Source organism: Choloepus didactylus, chromosome 5, assembly GCF_015220235.1.
Source record: "Choloepus didactylus isolate mChoDid1 chromosome 5, mChoDid1.pri, whole genome shotgun sequence".
In the NCBI taxonomy this organism is placed as follows: Eukaryota; Metazoa; Chordata; class Mammalia; order Pilosa; family Megalonychidae; genus Choloepus; species Choloepus didactylus.
This window is the reverse complement of record NC_051311.1, coordinates 129,132,929-129,153,482: the sequence shown is the minus strand read 5'-3', so window position 1 is coordinate 129,153,482 and position 20,554 is coordinate 129,132,929. Positions and strand designations below refer to the sequence as shown.

The 20,554-nt window shown below is 36.3% G+C and overlaps 1 protein-coding gene across 3 annotated transcripts in view; it reads left to right on the top strand.

The window, feature by feature from the left end:
* TMEM196 (transmembrane protein 196) overlaps positions 1 to 20,554 on the top strand; it is a 43,571-nt gene that overhangs the window by 19,083 nt on the left and 3,934 nt on the right. For all 3 annotated transcript variants that reach the window (XM_037837511.1, XM_037837510.1, XM_037837509.1), the window contains exons 2-3: positions 16,006 to 16,062; positions 19,230 to 19,484. In XM_037837511.1, coding sequence (XP_037693439.1) covers positions 16,006 to 16,062; positions 19,230 to 19,484 — 312 coding nt within the window. The remainder of the gene's footprint in view (positions 1 to 16,005; positions 16,063 to 19,229; positions 19,485 to 20,554) is intronic.

The window sequence follows — 20,554 nt, the reverse complement described above, 5'->3', positions numbered from 1 at the left end:
GCAACTATAATATATGTCAAAATGAAATAAGACCTGTTAAAAAAAGCACATGAAGTACTAAAAGAATTCATGAAAAAAGGATGGGATCACATCTGACTAGAGAAAACTTGAGATGGACCCAGAAGAATAGATAGAAGAAAAAAAATTCCAAGAAGATAAGTGAAATAAGTAAAGGTAATAAACTAGGAAAGTGTGGGGGCTGATTTATGTCCACTTTGTAGGAGATTAGGAGGACATCAGTTGGAAGTCAGGTTGGGACCATACATCTGAGCTCTGATGCCAGGCCAAAAAGTTTGGTCAACCATTGAAAAAAAATGATCAAAGAAGTGAAGTGATGAAAACCATGCTTAAATGAGCTTATAATTACACTGAGAGATAGAAGGAAGGTGTGTGTGTGTGTGTGTGTGTGTGTGTGTGTGTATGTGTACATGTGTGTATGTGTTTGGGGGGGGGGGGGTGTTCCCAGAAAGCTCCTCAATAATCAGGTTAGGGCTGATGAGGACCTGAATGAATTCAGAGATTCATTGTGAATGTAGAATTAACGGCAAACAAAAAATTGATTTGACAGAAATGATATGGAATAGGAAGAAAAAAAATCATAGGTGCCTCTAAGTTTAGGCAGAATGGTAGTAACGGTGATAGTAACAGGAAAGTGACAAGTGGAAGCTGGTTTGAAACTCATTTTGTGAGTTTTTGGAGCTGACAGTATCCCAGCTGGATCTCTTTCATTGACTCCTGAGCATCTGACCGCTCCTACTCTAAATTGCAGAGTGATTGTAGGCTGAGCTAAAAATAGACACTGCTTTCATTATGACCAACCTCTTGTGTTATGCTCAGTGTCATGGAGCTTGGACTCACTTTAGACATGACATTTTGCATTGAAATATCACATTCAGAGGTATTATTGTTAATACTTCAGAGGCTTCCCTTGGATAAAATAAAAATTAATACATTTGATAATAATTTTCTAGAAGCTTGTCTGCTTACAAGCTTTTAAGCCTTGCTAATTGCAGTGCAGCATATCAGGGCCAAAGGATAGAGAGAATAATGGTGCCCAAATCCCAGAGAATAAATTGATGTGATATTGGGAAAACTTTCTACATGCAAGAGGAAGCACGAGCATTCTGAAGTGAACATACACATAATTTTGCATAAGCCAAGATGCTATGAAGGAAAAAAATTAAAACGTATAAAATTTCCCTTGTAATTCCTCTCAGGAATTCAGACACTGCTTTTGACCCTTCAGATGCTCAAAAAAATTATACAGCTTTAATAATTATTAATGCCTCCATTTATCTATGGTTTACTGAGTATTAGAAATTATAAGATGCACATCAAAAGCATTACCTCATTAATCCTTTTAACAGCACTGTAAAAGTATTGGCATACTTGTGGTAGATCCGTTTTACAGATGTGGGAGTTGAGATTTCAGAGAACTTAAGTAGCTGCTATAAGTCCCACTAATACGTGGCACAGCCCAATTTTAAGCTCATCTCTGTCTGACTCCAATGTTTGTACTCTTAACCCTTACGCTGTATTCCATCCATTTCTTTTAAGCCTGGCTCTAAATAACAGTGCTGGTTCTATATCCCAGTCCTTAGTGGTCAACACTCAAGGATGAGTCTTTTCCCGATTGTGTTCTGGAGCACAAATATGGCTCCTTAGATGCTTCACAGTATCTGAGAGCTGAATGTGAAAAGCTATTGCTGATGCCTGTCTCCCACCTGTAGTCTCATCCTGCTAGCTGATGCACAGCCATTGTGCTATTTTTCTTGTTAAGGGAAAGCAATTATTTTCTCTTCCAATATTTGAGTTTTCTCTTCTTCTTGTGCTTCCTCCTGGCTCTTCACTAAAAGACAAAACAAAACAACCACGAAGTCCTTTTCCTCCAATCAGATACTCTCTCTGGTTTTTTCCCCAGGAATCAAGGCAAAACCTTGAATTGCTTTATATTTTAGCCATTCCCCTTAACTTGGTCCAAGTATTACAGCAAGTATCAAAGACACCTCTGGACACACCTTTCAAGGAAATGAGATTTGGGGAATTGTGACCTTTAAAACAAATATTTGAAAACATATACTACATGATTGTTCTTCCTTCAGAGATTATGAAGCTGTATTTTTGGTATTCACTGTACAAGCCTCACTTTACTTCTGAGCTGATGATGCTTTATTTACTGAGTTCTGTGAAGTATAGAACTGCCTGTAATGGAAGGAATTGGGTAATGGATGGTGTTTGTTTACAGACTTCTAAATGTTGTAAACTTCATATATTTTAATTTCTGTTGTCCTGTTTGGGAGTAGAAAATGGCCTTCCTGAAAATAATTACCACCCCACAGCAACATTCTGCCATGTGAAGACTGATATGTGTAAAGAAGTTCTTCTGAGATATAAATACCTGTGAGGAGGGTAAAAGTTAAGGTGCAGACATAATGGTGATTAGTTAGGGATTTCAACTTTCTGGAAACTTGCTAGAGAGAAATCCTCAAATGACTAAAAGAAGGTCTATTTCCTGATTTGCTTTCCAGACAATTCCTTTGATGACACTTAGAGAGGGAGAAAGAGAAAGACAACCCCCTGACTAAGAAAGATATCCCTCCACCTGAGGAACCAGGGATGTTTGGCCTAGAGGAGAAAAGATATTTTAAAATATGGACAATGGGTAGAAACTATAGGGATAAAGGTTTCAGGTTGAATGAAAGAAAGACCTTTCTAACAACCAGAGTTGCTTAAAGATGGAAAAACCTGCCTCTGTTAATGGAAGACGCTCCATCCTAAACTGTACAAACTCTTGTCAAGCAAAGCATTCAAGGATTATAGTGAATGTTGCACAAATTGTGATTTTCTGATTAACTGAGATCTGAGTTTCCAATGCAGCAAGTTGATCTTAGCCATAGTAAGTAGAATTGTTTGAAAATGTCATTTGTTTGGAAGTCCCCACTTCCAAATGAAGTAGGAAAAAGAAAAGAGGAAAAACAGGTAGTGAATACAGACTGCCTCGCCAAAAAACTTGACCTTTCCTTTCATTGAAATCAGAATTCTCAGGGAATTCTACGGATTATTACCAAGGGTTTCTTACATACACATAGAGCAAGAAGCATGGTGTTTTCCTCTTATGAATACTAACTGTTTGTGTGTATAACACCACCTAGGTTAGAGGTTGTATTTTAAATGGATGTACCTTGAGAATTCTATGATTTAACTCAAATAAATCACTAATGTGATGAGAATTTAAGAACAAGGGAGATATTTTAGATAGCTCTTTTCATATTACACTTTGTCTATTGGTGTGTCTTACTCTACTTTTAAGAAAGGCTCTTTCTGCGGCCTTTCCCCCACCCCCATCTGCTTCATATGCATTAACCCCTATAAATGCCAAAGCCATAGACCAATGCCTTATGTTATGTATCAGAATAAATTTCTGGGAATATTAAATTAAATATCCTTTTGCTTTATACAAGCTTACTTTAGAGAATTGGGAAAATACGAAAAGTACAAATGAAATTGAAATCCCCAATAGTCCCAACGCTCAGTGATAATCACTGTTTATATTTTGACATATTTCTTGGCTTTGTGTGTATGAAAATAATATTTGCAATAAGTGCAAAATGTGCGTACAGTTTTATATTCTGCTGTTTTGTTAAACTTAAAATAGTATTACAAACATTTCATCATGCTCTAACATATTCTAAAATACACATGATTTTAAGGGCTAAATTTTAGTGATTATTTAGTCTTGTCTTCCGCTTTTAGACAAGACCATACAACTATTTAAGGCAGCTAATTATCTATACCTCCCAAAAAAGATATGACTTAATTAACTCTTTTTATTTGGTCACTCCAACTTTCCACCTACCTGTAAGTCTAAACATAATCTATGCTTTATTACCATAAACTCATTTCTTTTTCTTTTCTCTTCACTGGAGAGTTGAGCATCCTTAACAATATTCCCTTTTGTTCTTAAAAATCAGAAGTCTTTCTTTAATGCTTCTTCCCTTAGTAATGGTAACAACATTATCAGAGAGGTAGCATGAAACTTTGGAAAGTGCATATGCTTTGCAGTCAGTCCTGGATTTGTATCCTTCTTCTGCCATTTATTAGCTGTATTATCTTGGAGAAGATCTCTTAAACTTCTCTGAAACTTAGTATCTTCTTCTCTAATATGTACTGGTTGTGTGGATTGAAACAATATGCTAGAAGTCTCTTGAGACTTGCAAACCCATAAGAATAAGCTGATGCTCAATGAGCATGTATTTCTGGCTTAATAACGCCTCCTATCCATTCTTTCTAAGCTCTGCATTCACCTGCTTTGGTCAGCCACACGATTGCACATCTCTAAATCTGTAATGTTGAATGGAGGAAATATTCCTATTGTCATTCTACGTGGTTTTTTTCCTAAAGTAAAATCCAATGACCTCAGTTTAGGAGAAGCAGGAGGGCATTGCCTAAGTGATATAGAGGATATATGTTATTAATAATAATAAAATGTATCCATCGGAGATGAGCTAGTAGAAATAGGTAAATTGCAAGAAGAGGTTAATTAATTGAACAGCAAAAGCCTTTTCTAAAGTCACTTCCAACTAGAGATAAAGACCAGTATTTCAGTTGTAAATTGGAAAACAACCTTGCAAATGAATTGGTAGCTACTGCCACCAAGTGGTAGGAAAATACTTCCTCAGAGAAGAAGATCAAATGACCCTTAAGGGAAAATGCTACCTTATACCAACTTAACCTGTTGGCCCCGAATATTTTCCATCTGATCCCATGTCTCATGACCACCCAAAATGATATTCATTAGAAACCAAGCTGTCTTTGATTTCTGTTGCCCCAGTACCAAAATGTCTGGGGCATATTTTAATCTCTATTCCAAGAGCTTTCTCTAATATGGAAAGGATAAAAAAAAAAAAGCAAAACTGCAACGAAGACTGAAAGAGTTGGGGGTAAAATCATGATAAGAAGATCTTAGATGGGTTCAGCCTCTAGAGTTAGAAAGGCCTATGTTTGATTATTAGCTCTGCCACATGTAGGATGGGTAAAATTGTTCCAGGGATCAATTTGCTCAGCTGAAATGTGGGCAGTAAATTAGATAATGCATGTAAACAGTTTAGCACAAATTCCCAATAAATGTTAGCCCATTGTTTTTATTATTATGAATATTATACTACATATTCCTCCCCAACCCTAAAGGTATTTATTATTTTAACTAAGGCTATTATTAATATAATTGAAACCAACCCTAAAGAAATGCATGCTGAGACAGTAAACAAACTTTGCCAACCATGATAGAGATGTTCTACAGTTGTCTTAGCTCCAAAGAAAGGTTTACGGTCAGAAGAAAGGAATGAAAAAATTCTCTAAGTTCTAAATCTACATCTGGAGGCAGCTCCTTCTTGCCAAGTCCATTATAGCTCCCATAACTCACACAATGCTATAAAGAATATTAATTAATTAATGTTCTTGGAAAGTGGGCTAAAATTTATCCCAACAGAACATCAGAGAACTACACTTGTTTGGAGTCCTTTAACAGGAATCAAACATAAAGGAACTGGACAATGAGAATAAAGGCCCATGAATTTACTTCTCTAGCCTCTTCCAAATTTCTTCCAGTAAGGCAAATAACTGTTGTGTTGAAAGATATTGATGGCGAGTTCAGTGTTTAATAGTTCTTCCAAATTCTGTAACACAAGTGTCTTTTATGTCTCCTCAAATTATGTGTTTTTGCTACATTATTTCTCTCTGCAACTTTTGTAGGTTTTTCAGTAAAAGCATACCTTAACTCCAGGAAATAGAAAATCTGTCAGGCTTAATCTTTTTGCTTTTTTTGAGAGCCAGCACCTATTGTATGGCTGTGGTAAGAACATAAATTATTTTTGATTCACCATAGTATCTTCTTATAATACTTCAAGGACTTCCGAGTGTTAACTCCTCTATGCATCTGTACTGGCCTAATAAAGTTGCTGAGTAATAAAGGACTCAAGGGAAAGCTGGAAAAAGTTTTCAAAATCATTCTATGATGATCCTCTTTGTCTAGAGAAAACTGAAAGCTATCATCTTAATGACATAAATCAATGAGACTCAGAAGCCACCATTCAGAGACATTCTTAAAACAACTCAGAAGCTCAGTATCTTCCCTGGGTCCTTTGTTAGCCTAAGGTCATAAATCATCTACATCGATATTGCACTTTGATTACAAATATTCCTACCAGAATCTAGTCCTCAAAAACCTCACTCTCCAGATTCATTTCCCAAAACTGCTAGATTTAACAGCCTGATTCATGTTCATGTAAGATCTTATTTTAGATCTTTAGAGACAATGAGAAATTAATGTTCAGTTTTTAATCTTAGAAGCCCTTTGGTGACCCCTTTTGAGATTTGATTTGCAAGTCTCCTATTCATCTGGTCAGGATTTTAGAGCTCTCTGGTAGTCCATTTGAACCAGATACTGGAAAGGTCTAATGCATGTTTGCTATCCTTTAAAATCAGTTTCAAGTTAACTAAATAGGTGTGTAAAAGAGATTGAAAACTTTGAAGGTTATCACTCTTAACATATGTTAGGATTCACAATAAAAAAAAGAATATATATGTTAATGGAAATGGCATTTTTTATACATGTCTTTGCTGTGGTGTCTTGCTTGTGATGTTATTATTTTTCCATGTCATTGAACATCCTTGTACATTATCACTTTTAGTAGCTGGATGCTATCCTGTTGTATGGATATATCATAATTTATTAACCAATCCAGTAAAAAAATATTTATTATGAGAATCGTGGCAAACAGAAAGAGAATAGCTAAATAATATAAACTGTGATGCTGGCCCACAGAGTGGAAGTAAATTTCTTCCCTGTATTTTTTCCAAAGTCTCTAGTCAACTGTTCCAGATGGTCTTAAAAGAGAGAGGGAAACAGACAAATAGAAAAAGATACGGACAGAAAATGTTGGTCAAGAAAATTTCCATTTATTAATGTCCCATAGAGAATCAATTTTCCCATCCCTCAGAGAGTCTGTGTGAAATACTGATAGGCCTACCTTCGATACAGATGTTCTGATCCCTAGAAATGATTCATCACCATGGAACACAGAGAACAGAAAATCAAAAGCTTAAAAGACTTTAAAAGCCCAGTTATACCACCAGTTCTTTGATGGGTGAAATGTGCATGTCAGAGATAAACCACTTAAAACTCAAAATGCAAAGGCTGAAAATGCCTATATAGTATTAGGAAATAGAAAAAGCAACATTAACTTCCTTCCCCCATGGCTGATGGAGGTAAGTGTGACCAATACCCCCTTACTTCTTGGGGAGTGCTTCTGACAAATGGCATAACACCTTTAGAATGGAGAGATAAATGTTCTATATGAGAATTTAAACACTTCAGGAAAGAGAGCTCATTGGAGGCTTCTCTTTTGGGCTTTCAACCTAGGTACACCCTGGTTCATCACATAAGCTTAAGGAGTCTTCGGGGTCTTATATTAGTCATCCATTGTTGCTCCCAAAGTGACCCAGTTACACATCAGGACTTTTACTCCCATGGTAAGTCCCACATAGGGCTGGGACCAGCTCATTGAAGCAAAAGTAGAGAATTAAATCAGTCTTTGAGTCTATAGTGAAGGTTCTCAGATTATGGGAGCATGAAAGTTGCCTTGGGAATTATTTAAGATGCAAAGTCTTGGACCCCAGCCCATCAAAATCTGTTTTAGGAGGGGCCCAGAAATGTTCATTTCTAATGACTATCCCCATGTCATTCTGATAAAAATGGTCTGGTCAATTCATTCTTTGAGAAATTTTGTCAACACTTTCCGGCTCAGCTCATTTGGACTAAACTGGGTCTAATTGTTAATGTGACCAAAAGCAGATTCTCAAGGAATAAAAGGCAAGTAGATGGACATATTTCATATACTTCCTAAATATCAAGAAGTTTGGCAAAATCTTTTTACTTGAAACAAGATGGACATATTTTCAGATCACCAGTGGAGAGAGATCCCTTCCCTTTGAGAGATGTCTTACAAGGGATTTCAGTGAAGGGTACACATAGAGTCAGGATTATTATTAATGTGACATAGCCCTAACATTTGTTAAAGCTGTTCTTGGGAGACCCTTCTATCCCCAGGATAGTCTTCCCTTTCTCCCAGGAAGGAACTCATAAACATGATAAGAAGCTAGCTTTAGTCATAACCTTTCCAGGATAGGCCAGAAATTTTAATCAGTAAATGAGGGCTTCCACTCTTTCCTTCAGAATCTCTGCATTTAGCCAGGCTTGGCTTGCCTGGTATAGTACCTGACGGCTTAAAAGAACCAGAGAGTAACAAAGCACTGACTCCATTAAAATTAAAAAAAAAAACAAAAACAAACAAACAAAAAAAACACAGATTCTGATATTTTTAACAGCTGAAGCATTTGCTGAAATCTTTTTATTGTTTTTAGCTTATTTGATTTTGATTAAATCAAAAGTATCTGGATTTCTCCTAGCAGAAAGTTTCTGAATGGGATCGGATAGTGATTGCTCAAGGCTAAGTTGGGGTTTGAACCATACATAGTCACGCAGAACAATTGGCCATAAAAGAGACTAAGTGATGGTAGGTACCAGATGAGAGTGCTGAGACACTTCCCAATTTCTAGATTCACCATGAGGGAAAAAAGCTATTCTGTGCCTATTCTGAAGCCAAGGGAGAAAGTGAATCAGCAGCTAGAATATATATACTCAGGTAGGTAACTTTCCCAAATCATTTCTGTCTTACATAATCAAGAATCCAGCCTTTTCTAGATTGGGAAATCACTTCTCGCCTCTAAATAAGAATCTTCTGGCAATTGTTAGTCAGTGCTAAGGTAATATCTTTTTCCGTGGCTTTTATGTAGTAAAGTATACTTATATTGACATCACAAGAGCATCTGAGGATTGAGAAGGAAACTTTAAAAGCTATAACTGTGACACTTAAAAGGTCAAAGTCATCCAAATTATTTTTAAATGCTACCATTGAGAAGAGAACTAATCTAATCTTACCAACCATTAGTGTTTCAGAAGAATAGAGGTAAACTGGACTTTGTTCATTGAAAAGAAATAGTTGCACCTAGCTATATGTTTTGGGATTGAATAAATTTGATTAATTTCTGCCCCTCCCTGTGCATACTATACATTCATCCATCCATCTACTGATCCATTCATTCAGCTTGAAGTTCCATTATGTTATCTAGAAATTTTATTTTGACAACACAGCTTTGTCTGAGAAGCTTTGGCAAAGCTGGATATAACTAATAGATGATGTGTTACACTAACATTGCCAGTCATGGCAAATTAAATAACTCATTTAATTTTCTTTTTGTATGAGATTCAAAACTGCTTCTTTCCTCCATAATTTCTTTTCTTCATTGATTTGCCCATAATGGAGCAAAATTCCCTTTTTTTAATCCGTTGTTTTCTAGAGTTGATGGACTATCAAAGTGCTTGCAAAATAAAAGGTTTATTTCACCTACTATTATGAATATTTAGAACTACTTTCTCTAAACAAAGATAAAATATATTGGTCATTGAAGATGAAGCTGCCTCTACCTTAATATACAGCGGTTTATGATTCATTATATTTAACTGAGAATAAAACTGCACTCAGCTTTCAGCTTCAATTCTCTGTGATGGGCTTCATTTCTTTGAAAAAGGGACTAGACTCAGTTCTCGTAACCCATTTTGTGGCACTTTTGTAGCAGGCTCTTAATTCAACACAATTCAACATGCAAAAGCAACCTTATGCATAGGGAGTTAAGATGATGGCCTCATTGTTGTGATTTAAGAAAAACTACTAGAGCCTTTTGACCTCAAAATATGGACTGCCACCCCCTTTCCCAAATACACATTCTTAAAATGTGCAGATTGGAGAGATTTTTTTGGTATTTTTTAAATACCCACAGGGAGCCTGAGGCCATAAGTCATATACTAGTAAGGGTGAATTTTGGAGGGTTATTTTTTTCCTAATACCTAGATAATAATTTTGCTTTGAGCAAATAGGTTTCTTATTTAACTTTTTGAAAAGATAACACCTGCACATGGCTCAAAAATAGAAAAAACCAAAGGAACTCAGTAAAAAAGTCTGCCATTCTTCATTGGGTTGCCATTACCCTCCAACCCATGTAACCACTACTGTTTGTTTATTACATGTTCTTCCAGAGCTACTTTATGCATGCATGAGAAAATTTGTATATAGATTATTATATACTTCTGGTATTTTTACACAACAGTTAGCATATTACACACATGATTCTATACCTTACTTTTTTCACTTAACTGTATATGCTGAAGAAATTTCCATATCAGTGTAAACAGAGCTTTCTCCTACTTTTTAAATAGCCACAGAGATTTCCATTGAATTACACAATTCTCTACCAACTGACATTTGGGATATTTCCTCTTGTTCTAACACTGACAATGCTAAAATAAATAATTTGATACATCATTTTGCACACTTGCAGATGTATCTCTTAGATAACTTCTCAAATGTGGGACTGCTGAAGCAAACTCACACAAGCATACAAACATGTATACATGTATACATACATATGTACTCACACACATATGTAATTTTGATAACTGTTGCCAATTTACTCTTATAGGAGCTATTGATTTACCTTCCCGCAAGCAAGGTATGAGTGTCTGGTTCCCTATATCCTTACCAATATTATCAGACTTCTGAAACTTTAGGAATTTTACCTGTTGCATAGGTGAAAAAAAGTATCTGAGTTGTTTTGAAATTGCATTTCTCTTATTATGAATGAGATTGAAAAAGTTATTCATGTTTGGAGGCATTTGTATTTCTGGGATGTAGCTGTTCATATTCTTTGCCTATTTTCCTATCAGATTTTTAGTCGTTTCCTTTTTGATTCCCAGCTCATTTTACTTAAGGCAATTAGCCTTTTGTTTGAAAATTGCAAATATTTCCCCCAATTTGTCACTTTGAACTTGCTTATGATTCTCTCCCTTGCTCTTTCCTTTGCCTGAGTGGTCCTTTGCTCTGGCTTGTTACCCTGACCTGTTAGGTTCATGATGCGAAGCAGTTAGGGGGTAGAGGAAAGTGCTCTCTGTTGTCCTGCTCCAGCCTCAGTTTAGGGAACTCCTGTGAACCTGGCCTCAGGGGCAGGGCTTTCCAGGCATTCTGGTCTCTCCTCCCTGCAGCACACAAGCTCTGCTTTGTATCTGTGGTGGTTCTTGTGTGGGAGGTTCCTGCATCGCCCCCCATTGTTAATGATCACTATTTAGTACAGGCATAGAATATTAGGTCCAAAATTATTTCCTACCTCTACCCTGAAGCAGAGAATTTTTTTCTAGTTTCCTCCAATTATAGTAGCAATCTGAATTTTTTTATGCCCTGGGAATGATGGGCTTTGCTGCCACTTTATCAGTGGCTTAAGGATTTGCTTCATTGGAGAGAAGGTCCAAGGAAGGAGCAGAGCTTTGTTCTGTCCCCTTTCCCCATCTCCCCATACACAACAACCATTTACATGACAACTGGTGTCTGTTCCTCCAATGTCCTGCCACAGGTGAGACAGCACACATGTTCCAGTCTCTTTTTGGAGGGGCTTTTCCCTCTTTTGTTTAAGGTTATTCAGTTGCCTGGCAACCTCACAGCCACTGATTGCCTCCTTTGAGCCCTGTGAGAAAGAGAAATTGCTGCCCTTTCCCCAGCAGCTTAAGGGTTAGTTTTGAATGAGCAAAGGATAGGGTGTAGTGTTTTTATGATTATCCCCTGCCTCCATGACATCTAGTCACCTTTTGCCTGCCTGCTTCATGAAAGAGTTCTCTCTGGTCTTCTCTCCAGCCCCAAATCTTTCCCATAGGTTCTGAGTGGCTGCCCATGGGAAAGGATGTGCAAATGAATGCAAACTCTCATCATGTCTGAGGCCCCTATAGGTATTTTAGACAGACATGGAATCTACTCATCCTTTGGTTTTTTACAATTTTATCTGATTTCTTCTCATACGCTTATGTTCTAGTTTGCTAATGCTTCACTGGAGGATGGCCATTGGCATCTGGAAAACCTCTGTTAGCTGGGAAGGCACATGGCTGATGTCTGCTCCAAAGTTCTGGTTTCATAATGGCTTTCTCCCAGGATGTTCCTCTCTAGGCTTCAGCTTCTTTCCAAAATATCACTCTCAGTTGCTCTTGGGGTGTTTGTCCTCTCTTAGCTTCACTCAGCTCTGAGCTCTCTCCAAAATGTCTCTGTAAGCTACAGCTCCTCTCTCAGCTCCTGTGTGTTCTTCAAAGTGTCCCTCTTGCCTGTAGCAAGCTCGCTCCTTCTTTCTGAGCTTGTACAGTGCTCCAGTAAACTAATCAAGGCCCATGCTGAATAGGCAGGGCCACATCTCCATGGAAATTATCCAGAGTTATCACCCACAGTTGGGTGGGGCAAATCTGCATGTAAACAACCTAATCCAAATGTTCCAACTTAATCCCCACTAATATGTCTGCCCCAACAAGATTGCATCAAACAACATGGCTTTTTCTGGGGGACATAATATATACAAACCGGTATAACTTGTATGGCAACCAGCATCTCTTTTGCTCATGCTCTGCTACAGGTGACACAGCATGCTGTCTCTCCTAGGAGGAGCTTATTCCTCTCTGAAGTTATTTGGCTGCCTTAAAACCTCAACTTTCTGATGAGCTCTAGATAAGTTACGATCCTGTTGTGTATCAGCTTTTTATTGTTAGGGTGGGAGTGACATCTTTGCAGTTTTCTACATCCTAAGCAAAAATGGAAATCTCCACAGATCTTTCATAAAAAAAAAATCACTCAAAATATAGAATGCTGTTTCCATAATATCTCCATTTTATCCTACAATGGGTTTGCAACTTTAGACATATGCTGAATTTAATCTAACCTGGAATCAAATGGATTCTACTTAGAGGACTAGATTTATTACATAGTGTAGCACTTGGAGCCCTATTATTAGATCACTGCATTTATATTGCTTTATAGTAAGAGCAAAGCAAATAACCCTCTCAGGATTTAAACAGACCATTTTTTCAGAAATAAAATTATATTTTCTTATATAAATTTATATTTCAGGCCATGTTCATAGATATAGAAACTAACCATCAGCTTAACTTTTTTCAGTTGATTTTTTTTTTTTTACTTGTTTCATAATTTCAATAGTGTTGGTGAGTGCTTTGCATCTGGATAAAATTATGTTGAGCAAAATGTACTTTTTTTTTTTTTTCAAAATGTACTTTTAAATATTATAGAAGATCATCTCATAAAATAAGATGACAATTTTAGACTAACACAATTGGCTAATTTTCTAATTATTTTAATTACAACAAAATTTAACAACAGCAAGGACAAAGAAAGCAGTTGTAGGTGGCAGGTGCTCATTGAAAACATAATGGTAGAATGTGCTAGTATAAAGCACAGTGAACTAGCTCCTAAAATCCACTTGAAAAACAGTTCCATGACATTACAGAAACAAGTTAAGTTGTACCCTTAACAAAGTCTGTAAGTTACATTGCATTGTATGACCTTGATGTATGACCTTGAGCAAGTCACTGAACCTGTCTGGACATCCAGTCCCCCACATGTAAAATTAGGGGGCTGAATCAAATCATTTTTTTAAACTCCCTTTTAACTCTATGACTTGGGGTAAGGAAAAATAGCCAAAGAGGTAAATGGTCATTTTACTTACTCTTTGGGCCTTTTTTCTCTTCTTCACAAATAGTGGTACCTAAACTTCAACCAGGATCTCTTCGATCCTCCTCAGAAATTCCATGAGTTTATATACTTCCTATTTCATGTGTGTTTTTGTTTGTTTGTTTGTTTCTCTCAGACTACAGATTTTCTCTAAGGAATGTGGATTTTGGATACCGTAACTACTGGGGAGTATTTATACTCCTGACCTGAGGGAGAGTGGAAAACTATAGTTTGATTCCCCTCCAGTTTGAACTCCAGTTTTGTGGCTCCATCCCAGTGAAGTGAAGCAACAGGAAGTAGCAATTTCATTGCCACCTGGACGTTCCAACCAAGTGGCTGGGATGGGAAACTCTATTTAGCTCTTGAAGTCCCTTTGGGTTTACTCTAAGTAAATAATGCCAGTGTTTTTAGATCTCAAAAGAGACCTAAGGAGCACAAAGCTATCCTGCTCTTAAATTACTGCAAAATTGAGTTCAGGGTAAACAAACTTTCAGATAGAATAATGGGTTAATTAATGAAGGAAGCTTAAGGGGGAGGACATTCTTGGGCTTTGATATGAAGCGTGGGAGCACTGTGAGGTACAGAAGATCTAAGCTGTGGAATTGCTTAAGCACAGCCTTGAAAGATACGAAATGGATCAGTAAAAAAGAGTCCAAATGAGAACAAGATCATTAGACCAGGGATACAAGAGGTGGTGAGAAACAGTCACTGAACAACAGCTTTTTAAAGACTTCTAAAATTATGCAAGTTTTCAAGTTTTATAAAGCTCTGAGTTTCCAATTCCTCATGATTTTATGGCTGTAAAAATGTTTTGTTAAATCTCTTTATGTGGTATATTAACCCTGTGTCTATCTTATATGCTCTGAATATAATCCCAATTTATTTTTTTGCCCTTGAGAGTTATATTTCTGACATTTAAAAATTACAATCTTCTGTAATAATATTTATAAATATTTATGTTTGACCTATGACTTTGGTATTAGGCTTAGAAAATCTTTCCCATTACTCGAAAATTACATGAATATTTAATTTTATTGTCTTCTAACACATTTATGAATTTTTTATACATCTGAATATTCAAATTTCCATACTGATTTCAATGTGTGATGTCAGGGAAGGTTAACAAATTGTCCTAATAACATTTATTGAAGAAATGATCCTAATCCTTTTCACCATTATAGAAAGATTGTCTATATTTTATGCCAAATTCTTGTATGTCTGTGTGTCCCTTGATCTAACAGTCTTGTTGTACCATCACCTGCTTTATAATCAGTTTCTCCCTCATAGGGAAAGTTCCCTTGGAACAACTTCCCTTATTTCTTATCAAATATCCTTGGTGTTTCACACATGCTTATTATTCCAGGTAATCCATAGAATATTTTGTTGTGTAGTTTTAAAAATTTACCAGATGTTACTCTTTTACAGCCATTTATATTGTTAGTTGTAACTTGAGATAGCGATTTTTTTTTTAAATCCATAATCAAATGGAAACAAGCTTAGCCATATTCAAAGTTTTCTTGGCATATCTGAAATTTCTTAGTGGCCATATTATTTATTAATGTATCTGTTATTTTATTTATATGGTTTTCCTAACATCAGATGTATGTGTAAATTTGAATTCACATGGCTCTAAATGTTTCTAAGCAGTTTACCATTTTATGATAACCAGATAGACTAATATTAGCAGATGACTCAATGTAGCGGGTTTTGCAAAGCAATTATATTAACATAGTTTTTTTATTTACAAGAAATAACATTAATAACTTCATACCTTTGTGTTCTTCTGACGTATCAGCAAGATCAGTCTTTCTGGTAGATTGAGGAGGTGGTCTTCTCCTGACATAGCTTGAAGGATACAAAGAATGTTTCTTTCCAAAATCATCTCCCTGTCTAATGCCTTATCTTTTTATTTATACTAGGTTTCCTACCTGTCAGATAACCTATTGAATTCTTAGTATAAATGAATGTATTATACCACTTTCCTCTCTGAGAAGGATAAAAAGGGTTAAGAAGACATGAAAGGGGATGGGAAGAACAAAACTATAAATTCATTTTCTTCATAATTTTTCCTTGTGCTAAAATTGATTCCAGCTTTGCTTAAATCCTCCAATTACCTATATTAATCTTGCAAAAAGACATTTTCATTTGAGTTAACATTTTTATCCCCTGCTATTCTAAAACAAGGTATATTCCTTCCGAGTTTTGGAGGGAAATGAAAACAAAAAGGAATAATAATTCAGGCTTCCCAGTAGCAGATGTCACGAGTGAACTATAAGATAAAAAGGAGGGGTTTTGCTATCTTTGAATATGAAATAATTGCCTTTCTTTCTCCTTGCAGTTCCTTCTTTGTGGCATTTGTGGAATATTGTGCGCCAAAAAAAAATCTGGACTTGTCGTAAGTTTTTGCCCTGCTTGTGTTTTGCATTGAGGTATTTGAAATGCAAGTGCTGCAAAATGAAATGCTGACTAGCCAATTTTCATAGGCAGAATGCTACTCGTTTGGGATAAAAAGAAGACTGACAAATCCTGTCTTTCTTATTTTCAAAGAAAACCATCAAGATTATTAGAGACTGTGACAAAAAGAAAAGCTTTGATATACTCTTTAAATAGCAAGAACATGCAACCCTTAAAGACTGCTGTGATGCCAGGCTCCAGTTTTCCAGTTTATAGATGCCCAGTCATATGCATTCTTCCATAAGCTAAAAAAGACAGCTTGCATTCATGGGAGATTTAAGTGGGTCTAAGGATTCCTGCTCTTCTTTGACTGTAAAACAAGTTTTCCAAAGCATCAAGACAGCAGTGTCATTATGGTCATAGTTGATTCTCAAAGTTTTAAATTTAATTTAATCTGTTTTTACTGTGAGTGCACTGTCTAAGTATTTGTAGATGTTTTATGGTACTCCGTGGGGTTCAGGGGGTATGGGGCATGCTCCCAGCTAACTCCAACATTGGCTGAAGGGAAGCCCCTGCATGTTGAAGCAAATGCCTTCAGGACATTTTTTGAGAGTTTGGGAAGAAATAAAAGGCACAGCCTATTTTATTGAGTACCACAGGAAAGATAATAGATCTTTGCAAATTGACAATGTTAATAGTACACATGGATTCTAAGAAATGATCCCTGAACCTAAGAAGAGTTTTCCAAGGGAAGGCCCATTAACTGAGGAGAGCAGGGAATAGGGAATATTGCAGTTATTTTTGTTTAACTTATTTATCTAATCATGCTTTCCTCTGTAAGAATATCTAATGCAACAAAAAGAATTAAAAAGCCCATTCCCCTTCTTATTTTTTTTTACATTTTTTATTACATGATAGGAATAAAGAAACTTTTGGAAAAACTTTCCTTGGAGGTTCCTAATTTGCATTTATGATTCTAATGTCACTTTTAGTCATGGCTCAACCTTTCTACATCCTTTCTCTACCAAGACTTTACATGGCTGTTGTAGTAATGATTTATCAGGACTTGAATTACAAAAAGTAAGCAAGTAAGGAAACTTTAAAAAGGCCCTAGTAACTCTTTTCTGGCTTGCTAATTTTCCCATAAGTTATAAAACAAAATGAAATTGTGAACTTCTTAGAAACTACTGCCCATTTTATATTCCTGTACTCTCTGAGGTTTCCACAGACAGCATTTGGCTATCAAAAATTTTCTAACCTTGAATCAAATCATGGGAAAATTTCTCAAGTCCTAATATTACTGGAGTCTAGAATCTCCCACCTGGTGGAATTTGAAAACAATATATGGTAAAAATTCTAACATTATAATTCCTAGGTGAGAATGTTCTGTTTGCAGTTTTATGAAATGCCATGCTTTTAAAGAATTAATGAGAATAACATCAGGACAGTTATGCTTTTTCTTCTGGTAGTAAATTAAATCTGTCACTTACTTTCTTAATTAAAAGTAATTCATTATTTGAAGTCTAGAATGTAATCTTACCATGTTTTCTGAGAAAGAGTAAACACCAAAATAGATTCCCAAGAAACTGCATGCCATCTGAATATACTTTCAAATGGAATATAACTGGTTGATACTGTTTGAAATTGGGAGCTACAACTTCCCATTTAGCTGAGTGATTCAATTATTTGGTAATTGATTTTTCAATATTACTTTTAATGAACTATAAAAAGAATCTACTCTTCCACCGCTGGATTTTCAGCCCTGGTGATAAGTACTGTGAGAGACAGACACAATAAGGAAGGCCAAGCAAAAAAAACTCCTTGCAGCTCTTTCTGCCATCGTGCTGTTCCACACATCCATCCCCTTCCCTCTGCTGAGAACTGCATGGGCTTAGCTGAGACAGTATCTCTTCAAAGAAGCCTCCTCTGAAACCCCTGGTTGGGCTAAGTCCCCCTCCACTCTACTCCTAGGGCACCCCATTCATCCCTATTTCTTAACATTTACCATACCACGTTGAATTTTTGGATTTTTCTCTCTCACAAGAATGCAGTAAGTAATTGTGAGCTCTTTCTCTGTCCTGCCAGCAACTGGTTCAGGGCCTAACTGTGCCCAATAAGGGCTTGATAATCTCAACTGTACAAATGTCAACAGCAGTATACCTGAAACTAAATGTGAATGTCAATGATGCAGCCATTTGCCCTGTGGAATTACAACAAAGAGGGATTTTGGACAGCTTTCTGAGAAAGGTAGGACTTGATTTGGACCTTCCATCTAAGAGTCCAAGGAAGAAGCAAAAGTATTTCTAGTAAAGGAAAAATATCATTGAGTTGGGAATGCACATATTATATTGATGAACAAGAGAAGTTACCGGAGAAGAGACGATGTTCCACAGGTGCATGGAAATAAGGTTCTGTGATCAAATTAGTATCACACTGTAGAGCATTATAAAAGCCCATAGGAGGACATAGACTAATGCAAAAATACAATAAAATTCTTAATGTTATTAGAATTCTCAATTAAATTTGTTACATATTCACAGAACATTTACTGCAAAGAAGATATTGTACTAGGTTTTGTAGGGGATACTATGATATTTAGGTTGAATAAAACCCCTGACTCTATTAATGGAGACTAAAATCAAACCAATAGTAGGATTAAGAGCAAAGCCATATCCTATATTTTGACAAAACAATCTCATGAAGTATTCATGTGTGTTCTTCATTGAGGTTCCCTGGAGTAACAAAAGATTGTAAGACAGTGCCCGTTTGCAGGGAGTCCGTAAGCCACCTGATGTGGAACTGGACACACACAGTAAAATACAGAGTGAATGAAAAAAAGAATTTAACTAAATTCCCTAAGCTCACAACACTAGGGAGGTACAAAGGTTTGAAGCTAGGAGGTCCTGATTACAATTCAATGAGAAGAAGATATTTAGATATTTGGGGAGTATTGGCCAAGTAAAACTGAATTTGAAGTCAGAAAATCTGGGCTCAGTCCCTAAATGTGAGTGTTATCTGCTCATGATTCATTTCTCCAAAAGGCATATTAAGATCTATTTCAGACGGTTTTTAGGTCAGCCATCCTTGGCATGTAGCTGAGGGGTGTCCTTCTCTCCCAGGCAGCCTTGCCTACTCAACTTTAACACAGTCTTTCTTTCTTCTTACCAGATGATCCTCTTTTCAGCCTGCTGTATCTGTGGACTCATTGGTGGCATCCTGAACTTTCAGTTCCTTCGGGCTGTCACAAAGAAGACCTCTTCCCTCTATCCTCTGCATCTTGCCTCCATGTCTCTCGCATGCATCGGGATTGGGGGCTGCACCCTCTCTTCGTGGCTCACTTGTCGACTAGCCAGCTATGAGCAGAGGAGGATGTTCTCAGAAAGGGAGCATTCGCTGCACCACTCTCATGAAATGGCTGAGAAAGTGAGTTTTGCACCTGTCCCTCTCACTGCTTTCATGGCATAAAGACTGCAGTCTACTCTAGGTGAATCAACTTGCAGCTTTAGATAAGAATTTGAGGACTAAGATTTCATAAACTTGGCCCCATTGGATTAAGCATAGGATATTTGATTATTTTTTCCTCTGCATTACATACTTATCCCTATTCTCAACATAATTTTATAGCATCTCATTCTATGCAAAAACAGTCTTAAAATAGCTTTCATACAATATTGAATGCCTTATAAATATGGATTTTTAGGTATTATACTGAGGAAAACACATAAACTAAATACATTCTTGACTCAATAATGCCAGTTTTAGAAATCAGATGAATTCCTTTTTTTTTTTAGCTCATCCCTTGTGCTTGTAAGTAGATGCATTTGATTATGTAAATTAGATCTTCAGGCATAAAGGAGGCTTTCAGTAAGGTGACAAAAAGCCTTGCCTATCAGGGCAGATACTAAAATCCACATAAAGCTTCATTTAACTCTCCTCTAAACTTCATGCAGATTTGGGTAGCCTTGCCTATGTATTTAACAATAGTCCTTGCATAACTGTTTCATGAAACCCATTCAAACAGGAAGTTTTATTAATTGCATAAAAGAACATAAATGGTATAGTGAGCAGTCTGTGTTTCTGCTACATTTTGCACACATTTATTAATTCAGTTCCTATGATAGGAACTTTTAAGGAAAATGTAAAATATCTATAAATGAAATGCACCAAGATAATGACCAATCATATTTTGCTTTATAGCATGGAAATAAAATTGAATAACCACAGAGTAGAGGAAAGAGTAGCAAGAGTTACTGAATATTTCCTTACAATATTATTTTGAAGAAAAACATTTTTTCTGTAGTTTTATGTGTTTCCATTTCTTGTACAATCTATACATTCAAATAAGAAGAGTAGATGCCCTTAAATTGTTCCAAGAAAGCAATTTTAGACAGATTTACTTGTGTCCTTCATAAAGAACTCATAGTATGCATAGCAGGACTGCTAATTTAAAGAAAGGGATTGTTAAAAATAGATGATTGTTATATAGTTGGATA